The following is a 12,489-nucleotide window of genomic DNA, read 5'->3' as shown; positions in this document are numbered from 1 at the left end:
TGAGATAAGATAAAAGTTACAATAACCTTTTTGTTAACCTAAAAAACCTAAAATTCTTCTAAAAGGCTATTTCTCAAAGTACATTTACTATGAAGGTTTTTTTGATTATTATTATTATTTAGGAATTTCTACTTAAGTATCACATTTTATTCCTAAAAACATGGCGATATTTTGTCTGTTGACAGCATTTCCTATTTATTTACTGATAAAAAAGAGATACTCAAAATCCCCCCCGCAAAAACCTTTGACTCTAATGTTGACAAAATGAAACAAGAATTTTGAACCAGTGATTTCCGTTTCGGAAAATGTATGCAATTTAGTGGATATTTGATTAGATAATGCCTCATTTGTAGAATTGCAGAAACCTTTTAATACAAAAAAAAACAAATGTGCAATTCTTGTAATAAAAAAATAGGAAAGTAGGATAGTATCTACTTTTTTTTGTTTTTGTTGTTTACCCTGTTCACCTTGTTTGACTTGTGTTTTGATGAGTAAACGTCAGACATCAAACGTAAACATGGTTTTATTGCACTGTAAGCTTTTTATAATGAGCTGTTTTTTGATAGCTCAGCATTTGTTGTACTGTACATGTAAACACACTGACCACAGAAGTGTGGGTTACTTCAATAACACAGTGAGCAAACTCCAAAACCGGAAGTGAAATTTGGATTCTAACTTCTAAATTATAACTTTCTCTAAAAGAGCAGAGGTGAAGCAGGTTACCCGTTCACTTCATTATTCATCCCAAAAAACATAAGGAATATCCACCAGCTAAAGTTGTAGCCATTAATTAGTGTTTTTCTCTCATGCACAAAACACAACAGCAGCGTTCTCGCAGTATGCCGGTCATAGGGGCGATCTGTTTCATAACAACCAACACTGACCTACTTCCTGCAATAGCAGTCACCTTGTGAGCCCTTTGTTTCGCCTTTTTTTCCTTTTTTTACACGGCGGCAAGGAACGCTCAGTGCAGAACAAGAGAAACGGAGGGGCTCGCTGAACACTTTAATACAGCCAGACCTCTCCACATCATGCACAGCGAGCGTCGCGGTGCCGCCAGGGCGATTAGCTCACCGGGGCCTGCCAATCGACTCCCTCGCAAGAGACCCCTGCTAACCGGCTAACAAATTGAATGTGTGTTTAGACGGACGAGGGAGAATTAGATCAGCCCTCTCGACTGTGTCAGAAAGATGCGGTGAAGTTACTACCCGCACCAGGCCTTGAGAGGGAACGTGCCTCTGAGACCCAGAGGCTTGTTAAGACTCAAGGATGTTGTCAGAATGCTAACCAGACAATTACCGTGCACTACTGATTAAAACGAGAGCACGCTCATTATCAAAGTCGGGGCGGGGGAGGTACGTGCTAAGCCTATCTCGCCGTTAAAGTATTGTTCGAGTCTTACTGTTGGGTTTAAATGAGCTGCGCTATGTGTCGTTTTAGGCGTCTTTCAAAGGGTGACTTTCACCCGGTCCGCAGGGCATCCTTCTAAGAGGCTCTGCCCACTCAGGCTCTGTCAGGTTTCACTGGGCAATTTAATCAGATTTCTGCCAAGTCAGCCAGACTATTTGGAGTATGTGCTTCATTTTCAATGTTTCAATTTCATTTTGGAGGGCACGGATATATAAAAACCTCTCTATTTCAGTTCCCAACATACTCTCATTTTCTGCCACTTAATGTTGCTCAGTATTTATTTCTGTGCACACTCGGCTTTTTTTAGTCTGCGGTAGATTAGGTATGAATCGACTGCTTTGAAAGCGGCGTGTTATGTATGGGCGTATTTGTGTAGATGTTGTATAGTCGGTTTTCTGAAAAGACCATTCTTATGATCTGGAGCAAAATGGTGAGGCATACGTTATGAGTCAGTGACATATGCTGTGCCCTTTGGGTGCCCAGTAACAATGTGGGAATTACGTGGTTTCTGCAGCGCTAAAATCATTGGGCTCAAACGCACCTGCAGAGCAGGACAAACTTAGATCAGACCTGGAGTGTTATTCATGGCCATTTTGTTATTTTGTGCTTTTTTTCTGGTCAATTAAATGGTTTTAATTTTTTTTTTCTGGCAGCTTTTTTAATGGCAGCTTATTAATTATAGTTATGTAAAAAAAAAAAATTATGATAATTTGTTAAATAATAATATTAGTAAATCAACACAAAGAAAAAATAATTTGAAATATGATCGCAAATAACGATGTGTAGATGCACTTGCATTCAATGTCCAAGTATTTATCAGATATTTATCACATGACCTTTTTAGAGTTGTCAAATCGAAAAACTTAACTTGTAATTATGTAATAATTGATTCATGAAAATTTGTTAAATAATACTACTACTACTTTGAAATATGATTGCAAATAATGATTGTGTGCACTCACTTGTATTCAATGTCCAAATGTTTATCAGATATTTATCACATGACCTTTTTTCAGATGTTAAATCTTAAACTTCACACATTATAATTATGCAATAATTGATTTATGATCATTTGTTATTATTTTTATTTTTTTAAATCAGATATTAGTAGTAGACAGGTCAGTAAAATAATATTAATTATAAATTTAATTCATGTAAATATTTTTTTCTGGATTTATAAAATTATTAATGAGAATTTATTAATTATATTTATTTAATAATTGACTTGTGATCATTTGTTTAATAATAATAATAAATCAACATGCAACATGTAAAAAATACTTTACAATATTTTCAAAAATGATGATTGTGCCCAGTCACATGTATTAAATGTCCAAATATGTATCAGATGTTTATCACATGACCTTTTTAGTGTTATTAAATCTTAAACATTTTTATTTTATTTTATTTTATTTTATTTTAGAACAACACAATACACATACAATGTTAAATTCTTAAGGACTTGTTACATGTGTTAAGGCTAGATTATTAAATGGTCATTTTTCTTGATTTATTAATTTATTAATGACAAATTATTGAATATTATTCTATAATAATTAATTAATTATAATTTGTACAATAATAATAATAATAATAAAAACAATTCAGAAAAAAACAATTATATGTACTGTATGTAATGTCAAAATATTAATCAGATATTATTAAATGATTTCTAAATATTAGACAGGTCAATAAAATGTTTTTAAGTATTTTTAATAAAAGATATTTATCACATGACCTTTTTAGTGTTATTAAATCTTTACTGTTTTTAATAGTAGACAGGTCAATAAAATGGATTTACATTATTTTCTGGATTTATTAACGGCAATATATTATTTATAATTTTTAAATAATTCACAACAATAATAATAGTAATAATAAATCAGAAAAAAAGACATATGATTAAAAATAATTACATTTATGTAATGTCCAAATATTTAGATATTTATCACATGATTTTTTTTTATTTTTATATTAGACAGGTCAGTAAAATGTTTTTTTTTTTTTTTTAATTATTTAAAATAATTTTCAGGATTTATTAATGACATTTTATTCATTATAATTATGTAATAATTGATTTATAATCATTTGTTAAATAATACTAATAATACTAATAGTAAATCAACAAGCAAAATATATATATTTTGAAAAATTATTAAAAACAATGATAATGTCCAAATATTTAACTCTAAAAAGGTCATGTGATAAATATATGATATTTATCATATATTTTTTAGAGTTATTAAATCTTAAACTTTACCTTTTTTAATAGTAAACAGGTCAATAAAATGGGTTTAAATTATTTTTCAGAATTTATTAATGACAATATATTAATTATAATTATTTAATAGTAATTTACAATAATAATAATCAACATGATCGAAAATAATGATTGTGTACACTCACATGTATTTAATGTCCAAATATTTATCAGATTACATTTTTAGAGTTAATAAATCTTAAACTGTACTTTATATTATTATTATTATTATTATCATTATTTTTAAATAGTAGACAGGTCAAAAAATATGTTTTAAATTATTTTTGTAATAATTAACTATTAATTATTCATTCTTAAACTTTACCTTTTTACTTACTTATTTATTTATTTATTTATTTATTTTAAGGACTTGGCACATGTTTTTTTGAGCGATGTCTTAAATAAAATAAGCATTTTGTTGATTAAAAGACTATTACTTTACTTCCATTTACCTTGGTTCTATTTTTCCAGCAATTTTCAAACATCAGATGAGCTGTTTAATTGGTAGTTACCCATGACCTGCCACTGCAACACAGAACTATTTCTGCCCATGTTGAGTTTTGTCATGTAGTAGTTGTTTGCCACCTGCACCTGAAGTCTCAAGTACAGTTTACAGGTACAATTTTATTTGCTCTCATTTCAGTGCGTCTTTGAGACACACGTCTTCAACAGCCAAAGTCTGTCTGGTGTGTGGAGACGAGGCGTCAGGATGTCACTATGGGGTTGTTACATGTGGGAGCTGCAAAGTTTTCTTCAAAAGAGCAGTAGAAGGTAAGACTCTCATCTGTTTTCTCACTTACAAGCGTGTTCGGTCGAGAAATGTCTTTATGTCTTATTAACGGCATGCTGAAAAGGGCAGCTTAAAGCAGCATAGATTCCTGCCTGGTTTATGCATAATGTTTCATGGAGCTCAAGAGACGGCAATGGTTCTGAATGGCGAGAGAAGTGGTTCAAAATAAGAGATTAATTCAATTATAGATTATACATGTGGATTATATAACTCTTCAATAGTTCAATGAAACAGCTAAATCCCATACAGAGATGTAGTAAACTAATATTTGCCATATACCACGCAGTACTTCATAGTGCAAAAATGTCTTATATTTGGCCAAGTAGCCTCAGGCCTGGATTTTAACTCTCTAAATTTAGACAGACATGTCCTATGGGATAATTCTCATTGGATAAGGGGAGTGAAATGTTGTTAATGCTTTTAGGGAAGTTGAACTTTCAGTGGGGCATTTGTATTAGCTCTGACGCAGACACATCGCTATCACAGCCTCTTTAGAAAGGTGCAAATTGCTGATTAAGCCAACAGACACATCCAAACTCCACAGAGCTTGTAGTTTATGACAGCCAAAGGGGGGGAAACAAAGTGGAAAAGAAGTGATCATCAGAGTCTATTCAAGGAAACACCTGTTTGTATTCTAGGCATCGTTGCTGTTGTTGTACCCTGAAGAAAACTTTTGTTTTAATTATAAAGATTTAGAGATTTAGATATGAAGTTGAAATTGAAGGAAAGCATCTGAGGTGAAGTTGAAAATGATCCTGGATATTCTTAGTCTAAGCACTTGTTTCTCATATATTCAACTAGTATGCTATACTAGGAAACTGTATCTAGAGTTTAGTTTGGGCTTAAATGGTCTATCCAGAAATTCTGTCATCAATTACTCAGTTACCTATGGAAGCCCATTTCTGCCACTGAATAAAAACGAGACAAAATAAATTCGGTAATTGCAACTTTTTCTCAGAATTGTGAGTTCACATCTTGCAATTTCTGACTTTACAACTCACAATTCTGTGAAAAAAAGACACAAGCTCACAATTTTGAGTTTATTTTGTAGAATTGTGTAATAAAAACTTGCAATTGAGAGTTATAAAATTAGATTTGCAAGATATAAACCTGCTATTCTGAAAAAAAGTTACATTTTTGAGTTTATCTTGCAGTTCTGACTTTATCACTCACAATTCTGACTTAATTTCTCATAACTCTTACTTTATTACCCACAATTCTGACTTTATTTCTCGCAATTCTGACTTTATTTCTCGCAATTCTGACTTTATATGTCACAATTCTGACTTTATTTCTCACAACTCTTACTTTATTGCAATTCTAACTTTATTTCTTGCAATTCTGACTTAATTTCTCACGACTCTTACTTTATTTATTGCAATTCTAACTTTACTTATTGCAATTCTGACTATTTCTCAAATTCTGACTTTATATGTCACAATTCTGACTTCATATCCTGCGATTTTGACTTAATATCCCGCAATTTTGACTTTAGATCTTGCAATTGTGACTTTATTTCTCACAATTGTTTAAATCCCGCAATTCTGACTTTATGTCTTGAAATTGCAAGTTTATATCTCACAATTCTGACTTTATTTCTCGCAATTGCGAGTTTATATATTGCAATTCTGACTTTATATCCCACAATTCTGACTTCATTTCTCACAATTGTTTAAATCCCGCAATTCTGACTTTATATCTCACAATTCTGACTTCATTGCCCGCAATTCTGACTTTATTTCTCGAAATTGTGAGTTTATATCTTGCAATTCTGACTTTATTTCTCACAACTGTTTATATCCCACAATTCTGACTTCATATCTCGCAATTCTGACTTTATTTCTCGCAATTGCAAGTTTATATCCCTCAATTCTGAATTTATTTCTCACAATTGTGAGTTTGTATCCTACAATTCTAACTTTCTTGCGAATCTTTCTTGCGAATCTTGCGAAGTCACAATTACCATTTTAATTTTTATTCAGTGACAGAAACAGGATTTTCAAAACAAACAAACAAACAAACAAACAAACAAAAAAAGATCATTTTAATAAAACCTTTTAAAGTCTAGTAGTTAAATTCCACAAGAACAAGTGAGGTTTGTTCTCACATGTCAAGCAAGTACAGTTGAGCTTCCATTTACCATATTTGATGTGCTTTATGTATGTCTGTTGAGCACGGTTCATACGTGAATAAAAGCCTGAAATTAAATCTGTTCATCATATAAAGTGACTGTGTCTCTTCGGAAGACCTGGATTAAACGACTCAGTTCATGCAAATTACTTTTACAATGTCTTTATGAAATTTTTGAAGTGTTTTGGACTTTCAGTGGAGGGACAGAAATCTCTCAGGTTTCATTAACATATCTTCATTTGTGTTTCAAAGACGAACTAAAGTCTTATGGGTTTGGAACCACACGAGGGTGAGTATATGATGACTGAATTCTCATTTTTGTGTGAACTATCCCTTTAACTCATGGCTCTCTGGAATTCTTGATTCTGATGGGTCAAATATTTTTGTATAACGACCTAGTTTCATGTTTCTCGTAGCACACATTTCATGTCCATTTATTTATTATTTGTTAATCAGTGAGATAATGTACAATCAGCCAGTCATTATTAGAAAATAAACCCTTTCAGCATGATACAGGAGGGTTTATTTTGAGATAATGAAAAGCTGACTGTACATCATCCTGGAACATTCACTGTTAAACTAATTTATAGTAATATATGAAGTTATTAAATGTTTGAAAAATGTGTCTGTTTATATGAAGCATTCTCTCAGGTTGTGATTGTTCCTTAGAGCCCTGAATGAGGTCACGTCTCAAGGGCATTCAGAAGTGCAGCCGCTTTTCCAACACCACAGCAGAGGTAGTGCTGTGTAAGAGTGTGCGCTCCATTACCTTACCTGACCTCAGCCTAGTTACCATCTGAGCAAGAGAGAGAGGAAAGGAGGGAGGAGACAGAGAGAGAGAGAGAGAGAGAGAGAGAGAGAGAGAGAGAGAGAGAGAGATTGTGAAGAGAGAGCTAGGGGAAGAGGGAGGGTGAGCAGTAAGATTGGAAAAGGATAAAATGATAGTCAGACTGAGGGAATAGACAGAGACATGTCTGTTTCAAAACCTAGCCTCACTGCCTGCTGCCTACATAGACAGCGGCTTTCTAAAAGGCAGCATCCTAACTGGTTTGGAAGCTCATAAGAGACTTATTTGGAATGCTTTACGTAGGCAGGCAGTAACTCAGATAGGGGGCAGCACAAGGGAGATTCGACAGGCAATTGTTTTCAGTGAAATTTATCATTAAAGGGATAGTTCACCCAAAAGTGAAAATTCAGTGTCATTAATTACTCAACCTTATGTTGTTCTAAACCCGTAAGACCTTTGTTCATCTTTGGAACACAAATGAAGATATTTTTGATGAAATCCGAGAGCTTTCTGACCCTGTATAGCAGTGTTGTTTTCGTCAACGATGACGAAATCATTTCGTTATCGCCACTTTTTTTCATGACGATAATGAGACGATGATGAGATAAAAATGGCTCGTTGATGACTAAAACATGATGAGACGTGTGTGAGTTTTCGTTGACGAGACGAGAATAGACGAAAATGTCAGTGGGTGGTCCATCAGACGTTTAAAATGCATGACATTTCTGCTTATTGTGCATGCCAATTAAAAACGAAAAAGTATCTGCCGCTATGGCAAGCCGTTTTAGCATTAAATACTCTTTGCCATACTAGTATGGCAAGCCATTTTAGCATTCTATCCTTGTTTGGTTACGCTCAACACGTCACATTGTTGTCACTCAGACAGACAGACAGACGATTAACCATGATGGCGGCAGTTTGCACACAGGGTGGTCGCAAACGGTGAGAGGACCTATGGGTGTATTTCAAATATATGTCTTTTATGTCTAAAACCATTCCGTAATTATTGGTGAAAATAGTCGATCCGGAAGCTCACATTGTGTTGAACTATAGATCTGCTATTTTCACAACTTATAAGTGACACTACCAAACAGCAAAATACTTACTGACCTACTTTAATTTGTAAAAAGACTTTTTCCCCTTTTTTTGACTAAAACTAGACTAAAACCTTTTTGACTTTTCGTCGACTAAAATTGGACTAAAACTATCACATTTAGAAGTGACTAAAATTTGACTAAAACTAATAAGCATTTTAGTCCAAAAGACTAAGACTAAATCTAAGATGGCTGTCAAAAACAACACTGCTGCATAGACAGCAGTGTAACCAACATATCCATGACCCAGAAAGGTACGGTAGTAAGAACATTGTTAAAATAGTCCATCAGTAGTTCAACCGCAATTTTATGAAGCTACGAGAATACTTTTTGTGCACAAAGAAAACAAAAATAATTAAAGCTGCAAGCAGCGATGAACGGGCCCTCGCACACGGGCTCACCGCCGACCGGTGGCTTTAGGAACACAGCTAATGGTGGGCAGTATGCTTTTAATACAGTAAAAATAGGACAAATATATGAAAGTCACTTAAAAGTGCCAAATTTCCTGCTGCCAGCTGGTGGCGCTATGCCTATAACTGATCATTGGCATGTAGATGTGTTCAGGCCAGCACTTTTATCAAACATATGAAGTTTGGTGCAGATTGGCTTTGGTATGTTTGAGTTAGTGAAATATATGATATATCCTGCTGCCAACAGGTGGCGCTATGATAATATCTGAATATTGGCCTTTAGGTGTCTTCAGGCCAGGACTCTTACCAAACCTGTGAAGTTTGAGGCAGATCAGACATTTTATGGCTGAGTTATAACAACTTCTATGTCCATGGCGAAACATCAAACTTTGTCACGCCGCCACAGACACGCCCTATAACGAAAACTCAAGATCTTCGCAATTTAACATCTCTAAGGCCTCTAGATCAGACTGACCATATATAATGTTGATATCATTAAATCTCTAGGAGGAGTTTGCTACAAGTCATTTCCTGTTGCCAACAGGTGGCGCTGCAATTATAATAGAATATTGGCCTTCAGATGTTTTCAGGCCAGGACTCTTATCGAACATGTGAAGTTTGAGGCAAATCGGACAGTTTATGGCTGAGTTATAACAAGTTTTATATCCATGGCGAGACCTCGAAATTTGTCAGGCCGCCACGGACACGCCCTTCAACAAAAACTCAAGATCTTCGCAATTTAACATCACTAAAGCCTTTTTATTAGACTGACCGATTTTGGTGTTGATCTGATTAAATCTCTTGGAGGAGTTTGTTGCAGAGTACAGCATGACACTTCCTGTTGCCAGCAGGTGGCGCTATGAGTAAAACTGAATATGGGCATGTAGATGTCATCAGGTCAGGAGTGTTATCACACATGAGAAGTTTGGGACAGATCGGACATTGTATGCCTGAGTTATAGCAACTTCCTTTTTCATGGCGAAACATCGAAATTTGCGAGGCCGCCACGGACACGCCCTCCGATGAAAACTCTAGATCTTCACAATTTAACGTCACAAAGGGCTTTAAACTAGACTCTGCAAATTTGGCGTTGATCCGATTAAATCTCTAGGAGGAGTTCGTTCAAGTACGACGCCTGAAAATGGCAAAAATGACACAAATTTTGTTGAGAATATTAATATTAACCGACTTCCTGTTGGGTTCCGGATTTTGCTCCAAGAGGCTTTTTTGTAGGTATTGGTGTGTTACATGTGTGTACCGATTTCCGTGCATGTACGTGAATCACAGCTGAAAGCGCACACCGCTGAACGTCTAAAGGTGGCGCTGTTGAGCCATTTTGCCACACCCACTTCTGAAACCCATATCAGACGTAAATTTTCGCCAGGTTTGATGTGTGTGCAAAGTTTCATGAGTTTTCGGGTATGTCTAAGCCCTCAAAAATGCGATTCATTTTGGAGAAGAATAATAATAATAATTAAAGCTGCAAGCAGCGATGAACGGGCCCTCGCACACGGGCTCACCGCCGACCGGTGGCTTTAGGAACACAGCAAACGGTGGGCAGTATGCTTTTAATACAGTAAATGTAGGAAAAATAGATCAAAGTCACTTAAATGTGCCAAACTTCCTGCTGCCAGCTGGTGGCGCTATGCCTATAACTGATTATTGGCATGTAGATGTGTTCAGGCCAGCACTTTGATCAAACATATGAAGTATGGTGCAGATTGACCTTGGTATGTGTGAGTTAGTGCAAGATATGATATATCCTGCTGCCAATAGGTGGCGCTATAATAATATCTGTATATTGGCCTTTAGATGTCTTCAGGCCAGGACTTTTACCAAACATGTGAAGTTTGAGGCAGATCGGACATTTTATGGCTGAGTTATAACAACTTTTATGTCCATGGCGAAACATCAAATTTTGTCAGGCCGCCATGGACACGCCCTTTAACGAAAACTCAAGATCTTCACAATTTAACATCTCTAAGGCCTCGAGATCAGACTGACCAAATATAATGTTGATATCATTAAATCTCTAGGAGGAGTTTGGTACAAGTCATTTCCTATTGCCAACAGGTGGCGCTGTGATTGTAATAGAATATAGGCCTTCAGATTGGTTCAGGCCAGGACTCTTATCGAACATGTGAAGTTTGAGGCAAATCGGACATTTTATGGCTGAGTTATAACAAGTTTTATATCCATGGCGAGACCACGAAATTTGCCAGGTCGCCACGGACACACCCTTCAACGAAAACTCAAGATCTTCGCAATTTAACATCATTAAGGCCTTTATATTAGACTGACCGATTTTGGTGTTGATCTGATTAAATCTTTTGGAGGAGTTTGTTGCAGAGTACAGCATGACACTTCCTGGTGCCAGCAGGTGGCGCTATGAGTAAAACTGAATATGGACATGTAGATGTCATCAGGTCAGGAGTGTTATCACACATGTGAAGTTTGGGGCAGATCGGGCATTTTATGCCTGAGTTATAGCAACTTCCTTTTTCATGGCGAAGCATCGGAATTTGCCAGGCCGCCACGGACACGCCCTCTGATGAAAACTCTAGATCTTCGCAATTTAACGTCACAAAGGGCTTTAGATTGGACTCACCAAATTCGGCATTGATCCGAATCAATCTCTAGGAGGAGTTCGTTCAAGTACGAAGCCTGAAAATGGCAAAAATGACACAAATTTTGCTGAGAAAATTAAAAATAACCGACTTCCTGTTGGGTGTAAAATTTTCCTCCAAGAGGCTTTTTTATAGGTATTGGTGTGTTACATGTGTGTACCTATTTTCGTGCATGTACGTGAATCACAGCTGAAAGCGCACACCGCTGAACGTGTAAAGGTGGCGCTGTCGAGCCATTTTGCCACACCCACTTCTGAACCCCATATCAGACGTAAATTTTCACCAGGTTTGATGTGTGTGCAAAGTTTCGTGACTTTTCGGGCATGTTTAGGCCCTCTAAAATGCGATTCATTTTGGAGAAGAATAATAATAATAATAATAATAATTAAAGCTGCAAGCAGCGATGAACGGGCCCTCGCACACGGGCTCACCGCCGACCGGTGGCTTTAGGAACACAGAAAATGGTGGGTAGTATGCTTTTAATACAGTAAAAATAGGAGAAATATGTCAAAGTCACTTAAATGTGCCAAATTTCCTGCTGCCAGCTGGTGGCGCTATGCCTATAACTGATTATTGGCATGTAGATGTGTTCAGCCCGGCACTTTCATCAAACATATGAAGTTTGGTGCAGATTGACCTTGGTTTGTTTGAGTTAGTGAAAGATATGATATATCCTGCTGCCAACAGGTGGCGCTATGATAATATCTGAATATTGGCCTTTAGGTATCTTCAGGCCAGGACTCTTACCAAACCTGTGAAGTTTGAGGCAGATCGGACATTTTATGGCTGAGTTATGACAACTTCTATGTCCATGGCGAAACATCAAACTTTGTCACGCCGCCACAGACACGCCCTTTAACGAAAACTCAAGATCTTCGCAATTTAACATCTCTAAGGCCTCTAGATCAGACTGAGCAAATATAAAGTTGATATCATTAAATCTCTAGGAGGAGTTTGCTACAAGTCATTTCCTGTTGCCAA

The 12,489-nt window shown here is 35.9% G+C and overlaps 1 protein-coding gene across 1 annotated transcript in view; it reads left to right on the top strand.

Annotated features, from left to right (window-relative positions):
- The window catches only part of nr3c2 (nuclear receptor subfamily 3, group C, member 2), a 125,681-nt gene that overhangs the window by 62,806 nt on the left and 50,386 nt on the right, over positions 1-12,489 (top strand). Inside the window, exon 3 of the mRNA XM_073842774.1 lies at positions 4,314-4,441. Within this exon, the coding sequence (XP_073698875.1) occupies positions 4,314-4,441 (128 nt within the window). The remainder of the gene's footprint in view (positions 1-4,313; positions 4,442-12,489) is intronic.

Source organism: Garra rufa, chromosome 6 (assembly GCF_049309525.1).
Source record: "Garra rufa chromosome 6, GarRuf1.0, whole genome shotgun sequence".
Taxonomy (NCBI): Eukaryota; Metazoa; Chordata; class Actinopteri; order Cypriniformes; family Cyprinidae; genus Garra; species Garra rufa.
Note: the sequence above shows the minus strand (reverse complement) of the source record. Positions and strands in the feature narration are given on the sequence as shown.